This window comes from Juglans regia, chromosome 2 (genome assembly GCF_001411555.2).
Source record: "Juglans regia cultivar Chandler chromosome 2, Walnut 2.0, whole genome shotgun sequence".
Classification (NCBI taxonomy): domain Eukaryota; kingdom Viridiplantae; phylum Streptophyta; class Magnoliopsida; order Fagales; family Juglandaceae; genus Juglans; species Juglans regia.
In genome coordinates, this window is record NC_049902.1 from 22,309,024 (window position 1) to 22,332,393 (window position 23,370).

The following is a 23,370-nucleotide window of genomic DNA, read 5'->3' on the forward strand; positions in this document are numbered from 1 at the left end:
TCCCACAAGCTCATCTCTTCAACATGTTGTCTATAGTGATGTTGATTGGGCTGGGTGTCCAGATACACGTCGATCTACTACGGGTTGGTGTATGTTTTTAGGTGATGCCTTAATTTCTTAGAGATGTAAAAAACAAGATCGTGTTTCTAAATCCTCTACTGAGGCCGAGTATCGTGCCACGTCTACTACTTGTTCTGAAATTGTATGGCTACAAGGTCTTCTTGAGGAGCTTGGGTTTCCTCATACTACTTCTACCCCTCTTCATACTGATAATACTAGTGTTATTTAGATTGCCACTAATCCCCTTTTTCATGAACGCACCAAGCACATTGAGGTTGAATTTCATTCTATCCGAGATACCTTGGAGAGTCGGGTGATATCTCTTCCTTACATTTCTTCGGATCTCCAAGTGACCGATATCTTCACCAAAGCGACTCGACAGTAGCATCAATTTCTGGTTGGCAAATTGTTGCTGGTTGACTTACCAGCATCAATTTGAGGGGGGATGTTAACGTATACAATTTAGGAATTTATACAATTTAGGACTTCCCTATTAATATTAGCTGTACAGATATATTACCATGTATATAGGCTGAATATTAGGAATCAGTTAGATTTTCCCGTGTATAGCATTTGATCTACTTTCCTTGTATAGACGCTTTTTACGTTGATAATGAGAGGGGCTGAACTCATAGAGCCAAGTTTTTCAAAGTTTTCTTGGTTTTGACACATATATCATCCAAGATTTACCGATCAAAAACTATATATATATATATATATCTTCCAAGATAAATGATGTATTGTAATTACCACTTCTTGTGATATTCAAAAAATGGCACTTTCAATAATGAAAGGACATTTGAAGTGAAGAACAAATCTATGAAAAATAGGAAAATGGACTTTCAACAAGTTCTTCAAGTGGGTCTTGAAATCATCTTTCATTCACCAAATCAGTCTCATTTTTGGCAAAGCCTGCCATTGTAAACTCTTGATTACATTGTTCGCATAAATGTACCAAGTTCTATTTTTTTCTCTCTCTCTCTCTTTTCCTCAAATCCTTACCCCACAAGATGCTGTTGATAAGCAGATTCATCCACTGGTACTAGTAGTTAGCCTCACATTTCAATCGCATGCCTAAACTGATGCTTTGTTTGGATTCACAACCCATTTCAACTCATTTCAACTCATCTCACTACTATTCATCAACTTTAACTCACAAATTTCACTACTATTTACAATCAATCTCACTACTATTCACAACTCATCTCAACTCATCTTCGAATCCAAACAAGAAATTAGTCCTCCCATTGCCCAAAATCACCACCATCACTATCCTCCAATATCACTACCCCATCCCCAACTAACACTAACTACATTAATCAACACCGTATCTTGCACTTTGATCACAAACAGCATTTGGCACTGTCCTTCATGATGCTGTGGAGGGCTCAGTCATCAAACCAAGCAAGGTTAGAGATGCGAAATGAATGGATACATTTGTGGTTTTGAGTATGGATAATAGGGATGGATGTTGATGGTGCTAGAGCAATTGATTCACAGTAAAAGATTTTCTGATTTGTCAGACAAAACTTGATTTTTTTTTTTTTATCAGTAAAAAGTAATTTTCATTAATATGAATGAAAATAGGCAAGGCCTATGTACACAGGTAGTATACAATAGAAAACACCTAAATACATTCTTAAAAAACTAAATTAGAGCTAGGAACTCATGTACACTGTTTCCATTAAGAACAATGGCTGAAAACCATAATAGTAAAGTGTGTAGAAAAAAATTCTGAAGCTCCTCCATCGATCGCTCCCTATCTTCAAAGCAGCGTGCGTTCCTTTCCAACCAAATACACCACATAATGCACAGCGGGATCATCTTCCAAGCTGCAGCTACTTGTGTACAGCCTTGTAGACCCTTCCAACAAGCAAGCAAGTCCACCACCTTTGCCGGCATAACCCATGCGACATCTACCCTACAAAATATTCCATTCCACAACTCTCTCGTCACCTCACAATGCAATAATAGATGGTCCACTGATTCTCCATTTTTTTTTGCACAAATAACACCAGTCCGTTACTATGAGTCCCCTCTTTCTTAAATTATCCGTGGTTAGAATTTTTCCAAGTGCCGCAGTCCACACAAAAAAAGCCACTTTGGAAGGTACGCGTGACTTCCAAATACTTTTCCACGGAAAATATTCATTACCTTGTGATACCAGAATTTTATAGTATGTCTTGACTGAGAACTTCTTACTGTCCTTGCCCCTCCATTGTAGCCTATCATCTTGTGTCGTTAATCTTTCTGAGGAATATATCATGCTAAAAAATTCTGAAACAATAGACAGCTCCCAATCATGATTAGCCCGAGTGAATAAAATGTTCCACTGAAAAGAATCTTGGGCAATCACGCATAGATCCGCTATAGAAGCCTCCCTGTTAGTCGCAATATTATATAGAGCTGGAAAGGCTCTCTCCAAAGAACGCTCTCCACACCAAACATTCTGCCAAAACTTGATGCGAGTGCCCTGACCAACTACAAATCTAACATTATTTTCAAAGCACTGCCATCCCCCCCTTATATATCTCCATAGACCCACACCATACCCCCCCTTACTTCATTAGTGCACCATCCCCCCCAAGCACCTCCATGTCTCGAAACTACCACTTCCTTCCATAATGACTCCCCTTCTTCTTGATACCTCCATAACCATTTTCCCAAAAGCGCTTTATTGAAAGTCCTCAAATTGCGCACACCTAAACCACCACTCGAAACTGGAGAGCAAACTTTGTTCCAACTAGCAAGATGGAATTTAGTTTCTTCCCCCAGACCACCCCACAAGAACTCCCGGAATAATTTCTCGATACGATGCGCCACCCCTACCGGCAACGGGAATAATGATAAGAAATAAGTTGGTAGATTGGATAAAGTGCTATTGATCAAAGTGAGTCGCCCTCCCTTCGATAAATACAACCGTTTCCACCCTGCCAATCGTTTCTCTACTCTCTCAATAACCCCTTCCCATATACCTCTAGCTTTGAAAGTGGCACCCAAAGGAAGGCCCAAATATTTCATTGGCAAAGAACCCACTACGCACCCCAACGTTTCTGCTAGTGTACTGATATGAGGCACCACTCCTACCGCCACCATCTCGGATTTGCCCAAATTGACCTTTAGACCCGTCACCGCCTCGAAGCACAACAAAAGTGCCCTTATGGCTTGTATTTGACCCACCTCCGCTTCACACAAGAGAAGTGTATCATCTGCAAATAAAAGATGTGATATCATGACAGAACCAAAAGTACCATTGCCTGCCACAAAACCCGCTATATAGCCTCCTTCAACAGCTGCCTTCACCATCCGGCCTAGTGCCTCCATAACAATGACGAAAAGAAATGGAGACAACAGATCCCCTTGCCTCAGACCGCGTGAACTACGAAAGAAACCCACCGGATTACCATTAACAAGCACTGAGAAACGCACAGTAGTTATGCAATATCGTATCCATGAGATCCACTTGTTACCGAAACCACATCTCCCAAGTAGGTAAAGGAGGAAATCCCAGTTTACATGATCATAGGCTTTTTCCATATCCAACTTAAAAAGTATACCTGATTTACCTTCCTTTAACCTCTGATCTAGACACTCATTAGCAATAAGAACTGAATCAAGTATCTACCTCCCCCGTACAAAGGCATTTTGGGACTTTGAAATGATTTGTTCCATAACCACACTTAAACGATTAGCCAGCACCTTTGAAATAATTTTATAAATCCCACTCACTAAACTAATGGGGCGAAAATCTTCAATTTCCAGCACTCCCTGTTTCTTCGGAACAAGAGCTATGAACGTTGCATTGAAGCATTTTTCGAATTTTTGGAAAGCATGGAATTCAGAAAAGACCCGCATAACATCACATTTCACTATCTCCCAACAATGTTGAAAAAACCCCATCGAAAACCCATCCGGTCCAGGTGCTTTGTCTTTGGCCATGCTACTAATGATCTTCTGTACCTCTTCTTCTTCAAAAGGTCTTTCCAACCAACTTGCACTTTGCATGTCAATGGACTGAAAAGGCAAACCATCGAGCTTTGGCCTCCAACCAGTCGGCTCTGTTAGCAGATTCTCATAGTAGTTCACAATATGGTTCTCTAAATCAGTAGGAGAAGAAAGAACTTGATTACCTGACTGAAGGGACTCAATAGTGTTGTTACGCCTATGAGAATTGGCCACTCTATGAAAAAACTTCGTACATTTATCCCCTTCTTTTAACCAAAGAGCCCTGGATTTTTGGCGCCACGATGTTTCCTCCATCAACAAGACCCTCTCTAATTCAGTCACCACTACCCTTTTCCGTAGTAGTGCCTCTTCCGAAGCATTTCCCCTTAACGCCTGTTCCTCCAAGACCTGAAGCTCCTCTAATAGACTAGTTTTCTGATTTTCAATATTGCCAAAAACTTCCATGTTCCATCTCCTTAAATCTTGCTTTAAAGCCTTAAGTTTCCCAGCGAGAATGAAACTAGGGGTACCCGAGATCTGATAAGAAGACCATCAAGAACGAACTTTCTCAACAAAGCCATCCACTGCTAACCACATATTTTCGAACTTGAAATACTGACGACCCCTATTAATACCTCCACAATCTAACATAATTGGGAAATGGTCCGAGCAAACCCGGGCCAACCTCTTCTGATACAACTCCGAATAGTGGGTTTCCCAAGAAAGAGAAACAAGAAACCTATCCAGTCTCGACCACCCCCTATTATTAGACCATGTGAACTCCCCCCCAGCAAGGGGAAGATCCATAAGATTCAGATCAAACATGAACTCGGAGAACTCTTCCATTGCTATTGAGTGGCCATTATTCCCTGATCGCTCGCTTGGAAAACGAATGATATTGAAATCCCCACCCATACACCACGGCACATCCCAAAGATAATATACACCCGCTAACTCCTCCCATAACCTTCTTCTTTCTCTATATCGATTTGGTCCATAAATGCCTGCAAATGCCCATTCCCACCCATCAATTACATTTCTAAATAAACAAGCCATCGAGCAAGTCCCAACACACTCCTCCACCACCTCCACAATTCTTTTATCCCACATCAAGAGCACCCCCCCAGAAGCTCCTTCCGAAGCCAAATATGACCATCCCACATAAGGACATCCCCAAACACTACGAATAAGACTTCGCTCAACATATCTTAATTTTGTTTCTTGAAGGCACACTATATCCACCTTCCACATTCTCAACAAAGTTTTTATGCGGGCGCGTTTGAAGCGCTCATTAAGCCCCCGCACGTTCCAAGATAGAATTTTAGGTTTCATGGACAATGGTCATACCCCTCCCTTTCGTTCTATCCCTACTACAACTACCCTCCTTCCCTTCATAATTTATAGAACATTGTAATCTTTTAAGCTCCCTATCTCTCTTTGTAGCCGACTTCAATTTACTCTCTTCAATGGCTATAATGAGAGCCCAAAACTGCTCTTCAAAACCTGTACAAGACACCCCAGTACATAATTGCAATTCATCCACTTTCTTGAGAACCCAATCAGGGATAATATCAGAATTGGGGCTAGGAGGAAGCATTCTTAATGGTTCAGCCTCTCTATTATCCATGCAATCCCCTTCACAAAACCCCAACTGCATATTTATACCTTCTAAACTTGCTTCTCCATCACTATTTGAACCAACTACTTCATTAACCTCTGAATTTGATTTCTGCCCAACAAGGAGTTCTCCAACAACCATTTGAGACATAGCTGAATTCTGAAGCAATCCATCTATAGAGCTTGAACTAGTGCCACCCGCCGTCAAGGGCTTCTTAAAAGTGCCGCCAGTTTCCATCGAAGATTTCTGTTCCAGAGAGGTCTGTATAACCCCCGTCGCTGACCCCTGTAACAGCCCACTCGTGAGGGATGAACCCATCTCCTCCCTCGCATTAATCTCAAGCCCCAAAGACGTCGCCATAGGACTCTCTGCCTCCGTCGCACCTTTCTGTGCAATATCCGAAACATATTCCTGCACCACTACCTCCGCCGTAGAATCTACTACATTCGGCGAAGTTGTCTGAGGCAACTCCGGAAGCAATGGCTCTGTCACTGTTACGATACTCAAATGTGTCTGAGAATCCCCCGTCGTTGACCCCTGTAACAACCCATTCGAGTGGGATGGACCCATCTCCTCCCTCACATGAATTTCAGGCCCCAGAGACAACGTCATAAAATCGCTTGCCTCCGTCGCACCTTTCTGTGCGATTTTCGAAACCTTTGCCTGTACCACTACCTCCGCCGTAGGGACTACCACCTTCGACGAGGTTGTCTGTGGCAACACCGAAAGCGGCGGCACAGTTCCATCCCCCGATGGACCTCCAACTTCCTCTCGGGTCCGATTGTATGTCTGCCTCCAAAAAGGGCCCGATTGTTTTTGGGTCTTGTTGGGCTGAAACCCAGCTTCACGGCCTAGTATTTTGCCCTTCCCCTTACCAATGTTTTCCTTGGCCCATTGATCTTCAATATCCCGTCCATGATCCAAGCCCAGTCCCGATATACCTTTTAATTCAACACACCGTTTTAGCCATCCCACCTTATTTGTTAACTCTCCCAATTGCTCCTCCATATCACTTAACGCCTTCAACAAGTTTTCTTCTTTCAACGCAACAACATCTCTGCCAACTCCATCCCGCAACAGGTCATTACCCGCAGAAGTGACGGGACCTTTCTTCACCAAACCCACTTTCTCTGCGTAGTTCACGTCTCGAAACTTCTCCACTTCTCTGCTCCCCTGCAAAACATCACTGTATGAGCGCAAATTTGAATTCTGCACAGTTGTGATTGGTGGTAACTGACAACCACCACCACTTCCAGCTTCCTTCAGCGCCATCGCTAATTTTCTCCATCCCACTCTATCCTTATCCCCTGGTATGAAGACACAGTTCCGACGACCCCCTCCACAATACTCCACCAGCGCCATGTATTCTCCCCGCGAGTTGGAACACCGTTGCGCAATGTAGCCCCTGTCTCCATCCCTATATGCAGAGTAAAAGCCCTTACCCTCCTTCTTCAAGCACACCTCCAATGCATTAAAAAACCAACGTACTGTTCCCAGACTTAAGTTCATCTTTTTTATCCCTTTCCACCCCTTCTCTGTAAGAATCACGTACCTGCCATCCCTATCCACCTCGAAAAGTTTTGATTCAATATTGAAAAACATCTCATACTAGGATTAATATCCTTTAAAGGCAAAGAATCCTCCCCTGCTAAACTAGATCCCACGATCAAACTCCCATAAACGCCATTAAAAGCAAGTTATCTAAATTCTACTATAGACTACATGCTAATCACCACTGGACTGCATGTTAATCACCACAAGAAAATACCAACACAGCAGAAAAACACAAGAAAACCACGAAAAGAAAATAGTGTACGGAGAGAAAATTTTTAGGAGAGAGAAAATACTTGTTATAGAGTTATAATGTTATATTAAAAAATGCACAAGAAGTTAGGGCATGTTTGCCAAGTGAAAATTTCTGTAATGTTTGAGACCTCTTGAGAAACTTGATTTTTTGTCAGACAAAACTTGATTTTCTTTTTATTTATCTTCTTGTTTTACTCTGATAAAACAGAAAATATATATATATGGCTTGCGTGGGATATGCTGTCAGCTTCCATCCCGATAAGTCTGTATCTATAATAAAGTAAGCAATAAATAAGCCAAATTGGTATTTTCGTAATAGATGTTCTACCTTAATTGGTTGAGGACAACAATGAAATAATCCAGAAAGTTGAAGGGTAACATTGTTGCAAATAGAAGAACAAGGTCAAAATGGAAACATTGAAAAGTAACAGACAAAATGAACACCTTACCCAAAATTAGTTCAATTATTCCCAAATATTTTTTTATGAGGAACCCCGGAGCCTATACAAACATTATTTTCCACTCGTTCAACCCTGGACCTGTCTAATGCGCCCACATAGATCATGTACATCACTGGTTTTTCACGAATGGGACGTGGCCCCAAGAAATCATTTGCACACAAGGGTTTGAACGTTAGACCTAAGAGGAGCATATCCTCAAGACCAAAGCCCTTACAACTTGAGCCAATCCCTAGGGGTTATTCCCAATTAGTTTCCCCAGGATTCTTCACAAAGCTGCAGATTAAAGCAGCTCCATGTCTTTGGGTACCATCACATTCACCATAAAAGTGTGTGTTAGTTCTTTCTTGTCCTGAGCAAATCTAGGAATAGAGGCATTTAGATTTTCTCTATTTGTTACAGTTCTCAACCCATGCATCAGACAGGTTTTATTCTATTATTACCTTAACCAATAAGTTTCGTGAAAAACATTATCAAAATAGCTACTAATACCTTCCACACCCACAGAAAACAAAGTAAAAAATAAAACTGATAAAACAAAAATCCAATACTAATTGTAGACAATTATAATAAACTAGAGACCAAGTTATTTTAAACTCGGGTAAAAAGTAAGCCAAGTTATAAGATTGCTAAGGCCAACCTCTAATATAGGCATTAAATGATGTTCCTCCTTGATTGCAAGGAAAAGCACTCTTGCCCATCGTTTTATTTCAAATTCCCATGCATCCAAGTCTTCATCATCATATATAAGAAAATCATCAACCAGACAATGACAACTTGTGAACTTTTTGGGGAACTCATGAAGACTCTTCAAAAGCTTCACGTCAGTATTGTAGCATCTTGAACTACAGTGCTTCTTACCACACCCTGAAAGCCATTCCTGTACCTTTACTCTTAAGGAACCTAGAATAAACATAGGAAGAAAGGGTCAACACATATTTAAATTAATGAGTGAGAGAACCACACACCCACCAAAAAGTACAATTACATATCAATATATATAGACAAATCATACAGTATGAAGGTGTCAAACTTTCAACTAGGCCCCCAACTTATAAAAAACTACACCTACAATATGAGCAAATCAAACTTCCAATTTCTAACAAGTAATACATTTCTCAGTTTTGCTCTGCTTTTAAGTACCGTTCTAAGTCCACCACTAATCTATAAGTAAAATAAAATTTTATTGAATCAAGTAGGCGTTGCCCAAGTACACAGGGAGTATAAAGAGAACACCTAGTTACAAGGTAGGAGCTAGAAACTGATACAAGAAAGTCATGAAAGCTAGATCCATTTAGTACAATAACAGAAGTACAAAGAAATAAGGTGTGAAAAAAGAAACTTCTAAGCTTATCTAACGAGTGCTCTAAGCTCATCTAACGAGTGCTCCCAATCTTCAAAGCTCCGGTCATTCCTTTCAAACCAAATGCGCTGCCACCTTCCTAGGCATCATCCATCGAAGTCCGGTCTTGCTAAAGATCTCATTCCATAACACTCTTCCCACCTCACAATGAAATAATAAATGAACCACAGATTCACCACTTTTCTTATGCATAAAGCACCAATCCATAACAATAAGTTCACGCTTTCTCAAGTTGTCCATAGTCAATATTTTCCCAAGATAGGAAGTCCAATCGAAAAATGCAACTTTGGAAGGCACCTTACTACTCCAAATGCACTTCCAAAGAAAAGGAATTTGGCTCTTACATGGCAATGCCTTGAACAATGACCGAAGAGCGAACTTCTTATTCCTGGTGTGTGCATCCAAAGCATCCTATCCACCTCAACACTACCAATGCTCAAAGCATATAACAAGCGGAAAAGGTCGAAAATAGCTCAATTTTCCCAATCCAGGCAGCTCTAAGAAAATGAACATTCCATTGTGAAGACCATTAGAGCTGTCCAAAAGATCCAACATCTAAGCCACCCAATCAAGAGCAATCTGGAAAGGGGATGGAAACACGGTCTTGAGGGCAAAGTTTCAGCATCAAATATCATGCCAAAATCTTACCTCAGATCCCTCACCAACCACAAATCTAATATGACTAGTAAAAACCTCCAAGCCATTACCAATTTTTTTTCCACAAACCCACACCATGCGCACCCCTTACTTCATTAGAACATCAACCCCCCCAATAACTCCCATGCTTGAAATCAATTACAGCCCTCCACAATGGCTCCCCTTCTTGGCAATACCACCATAACCATTTCCCAAGAAGGGTCTTATTAAAAATCTTCAAATTATGAACCCCAATTCCACCACTAGAAATCAGGAAGCAAACCTTGCCCCAACTAACTAGGTGGAACTTAGCCTCCTCCCCAATTGCTCCCCATAAGAAAGCTCAAAAAATTCTCTCTATCCGATTAGAAAGAGTGCTCTTAATTAGTTTGATTGTCCCCCCTTTCGACAAGTACATCCTTTTCAAACCTGCCAACCTTCTCTCAATCTTCTCAACTACCTCATCCAAGATAGCCTTTTCCTAAAAGTAGCCCCCAAGGGAAGACCCGGGTATTTCATGGGCAATGTAGCTACCTTACAACAGAAAATACTTGCCAAACCTCTAATATTGTGCACTAAACCCACCGGGACCATCTCAGACTACCCAAGGTTCACCTTAAAGCCGAAGACAGCTTCAAAACAAAGCAAGAGGACCCTCAATGATTGAACATAACCATGGTCCTTCCCACAAACAAGCAATTTGTCATATGCAAAAAGAAGATGGGAGACATTGACAAAACTATTGTTAGTACATCCCAATGAAAAGACTCGAGAAAACCCCCGCCAACAACAACCTCCAACATCCAACTAATCGCATCCATAACAATAACAAAGAGGAAAGGAGTCAATGGGTTCCCTTGTCTCAATCCACGCAAGCTATTGAAGAACCAACCAGGGTGCCATTCAACAAAACTGAGAAATAGGTTATGGTTACACAATGCTTAATTCACGACCTCTCTAGGCAAGATTCTCACTATTAATAACCTAATGTAAACTAATGAAGAGACACATCTTAGTGGTTGATTGTTGCTACATGTGTAAGAGGAGCGGGGAGTTTGTAGATCATCTTTTATTCCATTGCGAGATTGTGAGTGCATTGTGCAGTGACTTCTACAAACAGGTTGGCTTGGCTTGGGTTATGCCCAAAAGATTGGTGGGCCTATTTAATTCTTGGAAAATGGTCCCTACTTATCATATTGGGAGGAAATGGATGACAGAAGCTTTGAGGATCACGAACGAATGTTGGAGGAGCTCAAAACTTTCTTCTTCAATAATCTCTCTGGACAGCTTCAATAGAGTTTAACAAGCTTAACTTTCAAGATTTTCTATCTTTTCTCCTTCTAGAAACGTGTGTTTTCATATACTTTCTATCTAGTTGGATTCGCATTTTGTGTCTTTGAGTAAGGTCTTATTACTTATTAAAAAAATTGTAGAGATACATATAGAGGGGGTGGGCTAATTTTTAAAGATTTGTTGAATTTGCAGTGGGTAATAGCAGATCTAAGGTTTGCTTTCGCCATGATATATGGTATGGGGAACAACCTTTATAGATAATCTGGATTTGAATAGTAGCACAAAGTGTCAAATGCGTGGTTGGTCGATCATAGGCAGCTCCATAGGGATATTTAATAATATGGAGATCCAAAATGATAGTATTAATTGGGACATACTTTATATTAGATCTATACAAGATTGAATAGTGGATTTGGTATCTTCTTTTCTAAGACGTTGTATTTTGTTAGAGTAAGCAAGGAGGCATGAATAGTATATACTTGACCCCTTTCAGAAGACAAGTGTTTGAAGTGAAATCATATCATCAAGTTCTAGCTTTACCTACACTTGTTCAATATCCTTGAAGGAGTACTTTGAGAGTGAAGACTCCTTCGAAAGTGCCCTTTTTTGTGGATGGCAGCATTGGGGAAGATACTAGTGTCAGCTCCATAGTGGAAGTATTTAACAGGATATAATTTTTATTAGACCCATATCAGATTGGGAAGTGGATTTGGTATCGTCTATTTTGAGCAGTACTTTGTTAAGAGTAAGGCAAGGAGGCATGAATAGTATATATTGGACCCCTTCCAAAAGACCCAAGATTTGGGGTGAAATCATATTATCAGGTTCTAGCTTTGCCTATAGGTCCTCAATTTCCATGGAGGAGTATTTGGACGGTGAAGAACCCTTCAAAAGTGGCATTTTTTGTGTGGGCGGCAGCATTGGGGAGGATAGTGGCATTGAAGAACTTGAGTAGCTGGAATGTCATTGTTTTGGATTGGTGTTGTATGCATAAAAAAAGTTGGGAGTCTATTGATTACCTTTTTCTTCATTCTAAACTGACAAGAGATCTACGGAGTTTGCTTCTTAAGTCATTTGAGGTTGATTGAGTTATGCCTAGAAAGGTGAGAGAGTTCATAAACTGGGGAGGACAAAAAGTGCATCATAAAGTTTTAGAAGTTTAGAGTTGGCCACTTTTTGTTTAATGAGGTGTATTTGGAGAGAGTAGAATGCATGACCTTTGGAGATAGAGAAACAGTTGTTGTAGAACTAGAAAGATTATATCAACTCCTTTTGAACATGGATAGAAGCTCGTAATGGTTTGCACTTTTCAAATTTTTCTACTTTTTTTAATTTTTGTTTTTTGTTTTTTCCTAAATAGTTTCTCTTTTATAGTTCTTACAATACTGAGTTGCATTCCTCTGCAGTTTTATAATGAGATTCAACACAGCAGTTAACCAAACAGAACCAAACAGAAAAGTGGATACTACAGTATGCCACAAAAATGGATGCCTGAATTCCTAGGTTTTTTTTTCCCAATGAAGCATTCATCTGCAGGGAAAGCTAGATAAAGTTGTTGTGTTCTATTCACCAAGGCATGATTTGTCTATGGTCATAATTAAGAAAGATTTCCATGTGTTCAAATCAAAACAGCAAAACCAATGATAATAAATTGCGAACATATCAACCACCAACATATACATTCATATAGTGATTAAATGCAAAGTAACTGGTCATGACTTTCTGCAATAATCAGCAAAATATAACTTAAGAAAATGGAGGTGACTGGGTAAGAAACAAGGAGTCAATGCCATTAAAATGCCTAAGGGATATGAGGTAGTAGAACCCTGCTAGGCAGGCCCCACCAAAACTCCACTCGAGTAATGATAGAGATATAACTCTTTTAACGACTTTTTTACAACTCTGTTTAAATGAAGGGTATTTTTGTAAAAGCATGACTCTTGCAACTCTGTTGAACAAAAGTATCTTCCATTTAAAGCAGAGTTGTAAAAAAGTTGTAGAAAAGAGTTGTCTTTATCATTTTCCAATTCCACTCTGATGTCTAATGTAAATAGGCAAGGTGAACCCCAGAAGTAGATGTAATACGCCAGAGCAATCCTACTTACCACCATAGTCAGTTAATTCTCGTGGCAATGTTGAAATGAAGTGCAAAAGTATCTCCAGGGGCACTTCAAACACACATACTACTGAAGCAGCAGCCTCAAGGACTTTGTCACAAACTGGTAGCCATGGAAAGGTACCAGATTAATTATGATCTCACCTCATAATGATTACGGGAAAGCGTATTATATTGTAGTACAGAAAATATCATAACCTAACATATCATTATTAGAGACCTCGAAAACGATAATTAGGATTGAAATGCTGTCTGCTGCTCTCTATAACAAATCTCAAAATATCAAGTAAAGTTGCTTTATCATGTTGTAGAAAATTTTCTGAAGAAATTTCCACATTGGCCATGTCAAGAAAAGCATCTTCACACCAGTCTGCTTCACTGTCATTTCTACAAGCAGCTAAGGCAATGCATTCTGCAAGACCCATCAATCCAGCTCTACTGAAAGATTGCTGCTTAGCAGCTGATGCTAGCTTGCTCAAAAATGCAATTCGGTTCCTGTGACCATAAGGAATTCTTATAAGTAAAGGTACCACATTTTATACATAAGATTGCTTCTAAGCAGCTTATGCCAATTGCTCGAAGATGCAATTCAATTCCTGTGAACACAAGGAATTTTTTTTATAATTAAAGGTACCACATTTTTTTATGAGTAAAGGTACATATTTAATTCAACCCAAGCATACTGGGAGCCAGTAACCATATGGAATGAATAGTTCCAACTAGTTCCTTTTTTCCTTTTTTGTTTTATGACGAAGGGGTTGGCAGAATCCATTTCGTGGCCCTCCAATACAAACTACAATGTCAGTAGCTTTTGTACAAAGCAAAGTCACTTGCATAGTTGATGCAGCCAGCTGGTCTCAACTCCAAGAGAAACCTTCCATCAAATTCTAAGCAATGTTACCAGAAAAATTGTACATTTGGGTACATGCTACAGATACAGGAAACTGCTATGCTCCTAATGCCTGGTTCGTGGTGCAATGAGGGTACGCTTTGATGATTTGATACATGATGGTTCATGGTAAATAGTACTCTTGCAGTTTAATGTTTGTGAACATATAAACATAAGAGCATGCATGTGAGTTAGCCATTAAGGCCCCATTTGGATTCGAAAAGTGTTTCATCTCATCTCATCTTATCATTACAACTTTCTCAAATTCTCACACAAAATATAATAGACAATTCAACTTTTTCAAATCTCAAAACAATAATAATATTAAAAAATAATATTCTAACAAAAATTTTTTCAACTTTCATCTTTCATCTAAAATCATCTTATCTCATCTCTAAATCCAAACCAGCCCTAGCACAGCAAATAAAAACTTCTTGAAAGAGAAACCTTTTATGGCTACCCAACCACCTCATTCAGATACATATTTTAGTTTTTGAAATTTTAAAGAAAAAGGTTAAAGACCTTTTCATTTTCCCAAAGTTATAGACCATAATAAATAGTCAATTATATATTCTAAAAAGACTGTAATTTCATAAAGGAAAAATAAAAATTAGATCATTTTTTGCATACGATGAAACAAAAGAAAAATGCTACAGCCACAAAGAGATCTCACAATAGTAAAGACACAAATTCACATGACTTCATACTATACGTTAGATCTACTTTACAATAAAAGTAGATATACAATCTAACATACCACATCAAGCCACGTTAGTTTATGGATTTACTTTTGTGGGATCTCTTTGTGGCTAAAACATTTCTCTTTCATAAAAGTTCAATATTGGAAACTGGGATTTCTAAAACTGGAAATCTGGATGGCAACACCACGCAACTGTTCTTCAATCTGGATCACAGCTCCATATATGGGAAAGTGCACGTCTGGCAAAACTTGTTCTATTTCAAAGGATGTTACTGTCAGTTTAGTTTTGCTGGAGTTTCTGGGACAAAGTGACAATCTTGTCAATTTTTGGGAATTAAAATCTAATTAATATGGTCAACTAGTTTTGGCAGAGTACTGAAATAATATCTATCTGAGAAATGCTACTTATCATCCCCACACCACACACCATGTGATTTGTCATTTTTATCCTTCTGTTGAAATATATATATTTACACATCAATATGTGTGTGTGTTTAAGTAGAAGAGCAAAAATGACAAATCACAAGTTGGTATATGGTGCAGGGGATAATAAGTAGAATTTTTCTATCTAGAAACTAATCAAACCAGACAAAATCTATCTCGAATTCCTCGCTGCACTTAATTGTGAATGAAAATATCAGAATGCACTAATCTCTTGACAACAAGAATTATTCCAATAACTGGGATCATCCCTTATCAGTCTTTTAAGGCTTTATTTGCTGATTTGCAGCATGAACTCGTTCTTGCAGCATTTTTCACCACAATTACTTCTTTATGCACATGGCATCTTATCTATCAAGTGATAGCATACCTCTCGTTGAGGCAACTTGTGTACTGGTGAAAAAACTGGGCTGCACCCTCAATTATCCTGGATGAGTAGACTCCTTTTACACCTGTAAGAGAAAAGATGGGAAAAAAAGACCCATCGTATCAGAACATGATAAATTAAATAAATCCTTTTCCTTGCAACATTAGTGAAGAGTGAAGGAAAAGCACTAGACAGTCTTAGTAAAAGAAAACCTAAGGTTTGGATTTAGATATATATATATATATAGAGAGAGAGAGAGAGAGAGAGATTATAAATGATCCCCAACTATTGAGACAAAAACTTGCAATTAAAATCATGAAACTTTCAATCTCCAAAAACTACCGACAAAAAAAAATTACAATATAAACAATATGGAAAGGTAAACTTTTTAGGGCGTTCTTATGGGGAGGTATGGGGGAGGAGAAGAAATTCCATTTGGTTAGATGGAAGACGGTATGTGCATCACTTGTAAATGGGGGTTTGGGTGTGTGTAACCTGAGAACTTTTAATAAAGCATTATTGGGTAAGTGGCTTTGGAGATATCAGTTGGAGGGGGGATCTTTGTGGAAGAATATTATTGACGCTAGACATGGTGTCGCTTGGGGTGGTTGGTGCTCTAAGGAAGTGAGAGGGGTGTATGGGGTGGGTTTGTGTAAGTATATCAGGAAGGGATGGCCATGTTTTGCAAACCAAATTCGCTTTGTAGTTGGTGAGGGCATTCGAATTAGATTTTGGAGGGACGTGTGGTGTGGAGACCATGCTTTGAAAAGGGTTTTTCCGGCCTTATATCGTATTGCAGTGAACAAGGAGGCTTCAGTGGCAGATGTGCGTTTATTTTCTTATGGTGCGCATCAATAGAATATTCTTTTTAACAGGGATTTACATGATTGTGAATTACCTATTGTCTCAGAATTTTTCAGCTTACTATATTCCATGGAGATTCCTTTGGCACAGCGAGATAGTTTGAAATGGAGGTCTAATAACCACAAGTTATGTACAGTTAAGGCGTTTTATAATATCCTGACAACACAACTTGATATTACGCCATTCCCCTGGAAGAATATTTGGAGGTTTCGGGTGCCTTCTAAAGTAGATTTTTTTGTTTGGAGTGCTGCTCTTGGGAAGACATTGACCACGGACAACCTGAGGAAGAAAGGATGTGTAGTGTTGGATTGGTGCTACATGTGCAAGAAGAATGGAGAATCTGTGGATCATCTCTTATTGCATTGTGAGGAAACAAGGGTGCTATGGGATGAGATAATCCTAAGGGCAGATATTGCTTGGGTTATGCCTATGAGGGTGGTGGACTTGTTGGGTTGTTGGTCTAAGATGCAAGGATGCCATCAAGTGGCAGCAGGGTGGAAAATGATTCCATTGTGCATAATGTGGTGTATTTGGATGGAAAGGAATGCACGGTGCTTTGAAGATAAGGAACGCACTACGACTGAGCTGAAGAATTTTTTTCTCCACACTTTAATGTGTTGGTTTTCCACTATTGTATTACATGGAGATAATGTTCAAGAATTCTTGTCTTTAATTTATCGTCCTTAGAATGTAATTAGGAGTTCTTATGTATACTTCCTGTGTACAAGGGCTATGCCTATTTCATTTATATATATAATATCTATCTTTTACTGATCAAAAAAAAAAAAAAAAACGTTCATCCTGTGACTACCTAGAGAGCAATCATGTACGAGAGAGCTTTCAATTCCAATAATCTTACATCAAGCACTGACACTAAAACCTCATATTTCCACTGGGCACTGATAAACAAAATTGCAAACATTTTACACAAGCAAATAAAAAGGATGCTTCAAACGATTTATTATTAATATAAATTGAAGACACAGTCAGATCCGAGACCGAATTACTGAGTTGATTTATTAATACTACAAAGATTTCATAAGAATGGGAATCTAAATGAATGTGAAAACAGAAATCTTCGGGAAATTATTAAAAGGAGAGCATATTATGAGTCATTGCCAAAAGAAATCCAAGGATAACTAATGTTCTCATCTAGGTTTCATCAAGGGAGAGTGAAGCAAAGTTTGGGCAACAATTTAACAACTCAAGGAAAGTCAAAACCACATTTGAGCCTATACTCCAAAATGATTAGTCAAGGTTACAATTGGAGCCCCTTAGAAACATTATAAAAGGCCAAAACTTCTCTCTCATAAGCAATGTGAGATTCCATCCACATATAGGCCAATACTCTCAAAACAAGCTAGATGATAGATAGTTAATTAGGGTATGGATTAAGAAAGCATACCATTCTTTTTACTTGTGATTCCCTAAATATATCACAAGTAATTGCCTATAATATACTACAATAGAACCAAATATGCTTAAAGAGTGATGTTAGTGCAGAGGACCAATCAAGTAGAGAACAAACCAAACTCTTTGTGGTGCACAGGGTCATTCAACGCTTGTATGAATGGACCAAGAACAAAAGTTTCAGGCACGGATTTTGCAGAATTTCCATAATTCTTCCACTCAATTCCCAGAAATGACTGCATAATCAAGCACCTAACTGCATCACAATTCATACAAAAACCGAACTACGTTACACTTAGCCAAAAGGAAATATATCTATGATTGCCTTGTTTACTACAGTATACTGAATATACCTATGAACAAACTAAATAACACGTGCTTGTTAAGTCATCGGAACCTTGAGGATTTTTTAATAAGCAGTACCTTGAGGATTATCATGACAGAAGCCTCGTTCCCAAAGAATCGATAACCAATTAAAGATTTCACCCACAATTTCACACTGGTTTCGATGGATTCCATCCACAAGGCTTGCAAAATTAACATGTGACATAGAGAATTGAAGCAACAATGATACCTGCAACAAATGAAAAGTTTCTAGCAGATAGCCTGAAAAAATAATAGCAATGCATTAAATTCTGCAAAGCCAAAATGAAGCCTTTAAGGAGACACTTAGGCCTCATTTGTTTTCATAACTCCTTTTAACTCATCTCATCTCATCCAATCATTACAGCTTTCCCAAATTCTCATACAAAATAAAATAAACAATTTAACTTTTTCAAATCTCAAAACAAAAATAATATTAAAAAAATATATTCTAATAATATTTTATTCAATTTTTAATTTTAATCTCAACTCCTTTTATCTCATCTGCGAAAACAAACGAGGCCTTACTATACTGAGATGCATTACGAACTAGCCTATGCAAGAATTATTCATTTCATCAGCCAATGAGCATATCTGGTTGCATGGAAGGAACTTATCAAAAAAAAATATGGTTGCATGGAAGGAAATTTTTATATTTCTAATAAAGCAAATTCTTGAACCAAGACAATTGTTTTTCATCAGCAAGGTGTCACAGCCTCGATGCTCTTATATCTTGTTTTTTGAAGTATGACCTTTCTTTACATTCCTATCCTCCCCAACACTTTTTTCCATTCTAAGGAGACGTTTGTATTCACAACTCATCTCAACTCATCTCAACTCATATCAACTCATTTCACTACTATTCAGCAACTTTAACTCACAAATCTCATTACTATTCACAACTCATCTCCCCTCATAAATCGGACCTGGAACCTCTTTTTTGGTAAGAAATTGGATCTGGAACATCAGTAGCATCAAGCACTCTATGTATTATTTTGTAAGGAAGTATCTGATACCTTGGTTAGTATGATAGCTTTCAGCATCCAGGATCAAGTTTAGGCAAGACCTTAGCCTTTGCTCCATCCAACAAACAATAAAACTGAATTTGCAGACCTTCCTATACCCCAACATAATTTTTCAATTTCTGAAATAAACCAAATGATTGTGAAGAGAAAACTTTATTCTCCTTAATGACTACTTCTCACTTATTTCCACAATGCAAGATATCAATCACTTCAATATGATGCCTCCTTGTAAATTCATTTTCAAAATCCTTTGCTCCATAGCACAATTCCCTTCCCTATCCAAGAAGCCTGCCAAGGTGAAATCCTTCTAGAGATATTCAAGACAAATCATTAGAGATATGCTCCAGAGAGAGATGACCTAGAAAAGCTTCTCTCATATTTTTTCAACTGAAGAAGAAAATGGAACCACCTCCGTCTTCATTTTTTCTTGGTATCACTTAATTTGACTTCAAGAATTCTATCATAGATATTTTAAAATTGTTCCTTCCTTGACTACTTATCAAAAAAAGACTTTTCCTTTCTTTAGTTACCACCTTTATTTTAAATTTTAGTCAAACAAATGGAATTATGGTTGTATTTATAGAGTCCTGTTCAATTTACTTATTTATGTACTTTTCATAGTTCTTTTATTGATTCAACCATCTTCATTATAGGACCGTCCTCTCTGTAGAAGATCCAATTGGAGTCAGGATAGCTATTACTTTTGATGCATGGGAACACTAATGTTTGGAATAAGAAGTGATTTTGAGATACTACAAATTCAGAAGTCAAATAACAGGATTGTAACCTCATATATGAAAATAATTGTTATTAAAAACCCCAAGTTGGCTTCAGAAGCAAAGGGCTCCTCACACAACCATTTCATACATACATGAGAAAATAATGACATCTAAATATCAAATTCAGGAGATTCATTAGCAAAATGAAGAACAGAACCTGATGATTCCATGCTGCTTCAACCAAGTGAGTACCATACTCTTCAAGCATCTCATATAATAGTATGAATGCCTCCCACTGCTGGTGGCTGTTCAAATTTTGATCGGCTGATTTGTTGATTTTTCCAATACCCATAGACTTGGCTTCCTTGTCAGCCCACAGCTCCCTCTTTGTCATACCACGAGGGATTGACCTTTCACACAATTTCGTGTCCGAAACACCAGAAGAGGGTTGGCTTCCTCCATTAATGGGAAGTACATTCTTCAACATTTGTAACGACTGCTTCCTCACCAGTCCCTCCTTATCAACCTGATCAGCCCCGCCAAGGAGGGGGAAAGGGAAAAATAAAACATCAGCAAGTGCTATATTTACCAACAAATCAGAATGGTTTAACAAAAAATTATTTAAAAAATAACACTTTGCTACCAATCCTCTTTTAATTTCGTCCCAAAATTCTTTTTCAGATCTTATGTCGAATTCTTCCTCGCTCATACTTGTGTCAGCAACATCACATTGTTCTGTGCAAGGAAGAGAAGAGAAATACATGGAGAGTACATTATAGGCATCTCTTCTCTCTAAAGGTCCAAGAGAAAACAGTGTTCTGCAGCACTTCCAAATTTTCTCAAGGAAACTCTTCCTGTGAGACAATGGCATACAGTTGGTAGAGAAAGACAAAGTCAAAGCGATAGCTCATATCAAATCTGGTAAACAAGATGCAAATTCACATAGTTGAAAAAAGTAGAGGGTTACCTCAAAAGTATTTGTTTCTGCCCATGAACAGAGATTTCAAAAGACCGATATGAAACAAATGCTTTGAAAATAATTGGGAGAAAAAAGTGAATCGTGCAGGAGCGGTGTTCCAAACTTTGTAGAAGCAGTCGTTCAGTCAAATTACAAAGATCCCAAATTAAATTAGCAGCAAACTTCTCTGCATAATAATCATTTGCCACAATCAATTCTGAGATTGAAGCTGATTGCAAGCTATGAAGGGAAGCATCCAGCATTAAGGTTAGAATATGACACGATATTGGTAGTGGGAAGGGTCCAGATGGAGAAAGCATGTGTTCTTTTACCACACCCACAACATTTCTCAGGTCATTTAAACCTTTGAAAACTGCACATTCGAAGGCATCTGACTCTTTGTGTTGAGGCATACCCGTAGAAAGACCAACAAATCTAACAAAAAAGGGCACCAAGTTTTCTTCCACAACAACCCAGGAATTAGTCTCAATCACAACATTGATGAACAACTCGCCAATCTAGATTTAATGCAAAGCAAAGAACAGTAGCACCAAATAACAGTTAGAAGCAGGTGAAACATCAAAGACTCCACTAAAGATGATAGCACCCTCTTTAGACAATCTACCTGGTTAAGCAGTTCACGGTCAGATGCATGTACCAGCTTCAACAAAGGAATAAAACTTCTCGACATAAATGACTGCAAAGCATTATTATTGGCCCCTGCGATAGAATTTTAGTCAAGTTTAAAAGGTCTAGTATTTTCTACAGGTAAATATAACTCAGATCACATAACAAGACACATAAACCTGATCAAAGAGAAGATACTGAAGGAAAGTAGACAAAATGGAAGTTCTGAAAATTAACACATTCTTTCCCTGAGTCTTTGTCCAACCGAACAGACATAGCCACTTCCATGTAAAAGGTATTTACTTTCTTAACAATAAAGCGACCTAACAGGGTCTGCAGAGATTCTAGGGAAGTACATGGTATTAATCTTACAATCTCAACTGACAGAGAAAACCTATTTCCCAGATTGGGCGTTCCATGATAACTCACCAAGTTTTTTTAGAAGGTGACAAAGTGCACCCACCAATGATGTAAGATATTTACACCGATCACGACCCAACTTCTCATCCTCCTCGAGAATATCCTACAAAAATTAACCAAACCCTAATAAACATCGACTAAAATTTAACCACCCTTTATATAATCTTTAATAATAGAAAAATGATAAAATTACAACCCTTACAACTATTTTACAAGTCACAAAAACAAAATGAGCAATGCTCTACAGAAAAATAAACTGCAAGATGCCTGCAAAAACCTAAGTGATAACGCATCCACTTCGTAATTCAAGGCAAACCAATGACCACATTAAGCTAAGCCTTTCTTTTTTTGGGGGTAAGATAAATATAGTCTCAAAATCCTTTCTCGTATTCACTTGGCACAACATTTCACTATTACTCTGTTCTTAACCCACTTGCATTTAAAATGAGAATGCTTAAGTTTGCTTTTCCTGCATTTTATCAGCCACCAAGCACACAAGTAGAGGTTATACAAGCGGGATGTTTGATGGAATTGCTGATATACCTTAATGAGATTAGGGAAAGCGTCAAGAAGGGAAGCGAAGAGAGACGATGGAGGTAAGCCAGTGGAAGCCAATATGCAATCCAACATCGCTGGAACAGCCACTGGAGGCACTTTCCCGAAACTCGTTGAGAGTGAAGCCATAAGAGAGTTCATGGAGCCGCTCTTACTCGTAGACATATCCAGAACTACTCGTAGAAGCAGTCGTTCAGTCAAATGGGTCTTTTGAAGAAACAGAATATTCAAACAGAGGTTATGATAAACCCTATGCCAGGGTTTTTCCCTTCTTTTTGGATCGTGCTACAGCCCCCGCTGGGGGCTCCGCTGGGGCTGTAGTGTATTTTTGTATGTGTTTTTTTTTAAGTTATTTTTTATATAATTTTTTTTAATATTTTTTAAAAAATAAAATAAATTTAGAACATTATTAAAAATACTTTCTTAATCAAGAAGTAAAAAAAAATTATTAAAAAATACTTCCTTAATTACGAAGTAAAATAAAAAATTATATAAAAATATTTTATATTTTACTTCGTGATTAAGTAAGTATTATTTAATAATATTATAAATTTTTTTATTTTTTAAAAATATTTAAAATCATTAAAAACATCTACATAAAAAAAAGAATTAAAAAATACACATAAAAAAATACACTAGAGCTCCAGCGGGAGCTCCCAACGGGAGCCCCCAGCGGGAACTCTAGCATTTTCCTTTTTTTTATAATTGTTTTTTTCAATTGGGTTTTGTGCCTCCAT

The 23,370-nt window shown here is 38.3% G+C and overlaps 1 protein-coding gene across 1 annotated transcript in view; it reads right to left on the reverse strand.

Annotated features, from left to right (window-relative positions):
- LOC108983692 overlaps positions 1–22,906 on the reverse strand; it is a 63,643-nt gene extending 40,737 nt beyond the window's left edge. The window contains exons 1-12 of the mRNA XM_035687346.1: positions 22,622–22,906; positions 22,088–22,181; positions 21,657–21,751; positions 21,041–21,549; positions 20,717–20,927; positions 20,291–20,599; positions 18,390–18,540; positions 18,085–18,222; positions 15,696–15,777; positions 13,516–13,790; positions 13,285–13,398; positions 8,528–8,790 (exon numbers count right to left, since the gene is read on the reverse strand). Coding sequence (XP_035543239.1) covers positions 8,528–8,790; positions 13,285–13,398; positions 13,516–13,790; positions 15,696–15,777; positions 18,085–18,222; positions 18,390–18,540; positions 20,291–20,599; positions 20,717–20,927; positions 21,041–21,549; positions 21,657–21,751; positions 22,088–22,181; positions 22,622–22,798 — 2,418 coding nt within the window. The 5' untranslated portion in view covers positions 22,799–22,906. The remainder of the gene's footprint in view (positions 1–8,527; positions 8,791–13,284; positions 13,399–13,515; positions 13,791–15,695; positions 15,778–18,084; positions 18,223–18,389; positions 18,541–20,290; positions 20,600–20,716; positions 20,928–21,040; positions 21,550–21,656; positions 21,752–22,087; positions 22,182–22,621) is intronic.
- Between the last annotated feature and the right edge of the window lie 464 nt (positions 22,907–23,370).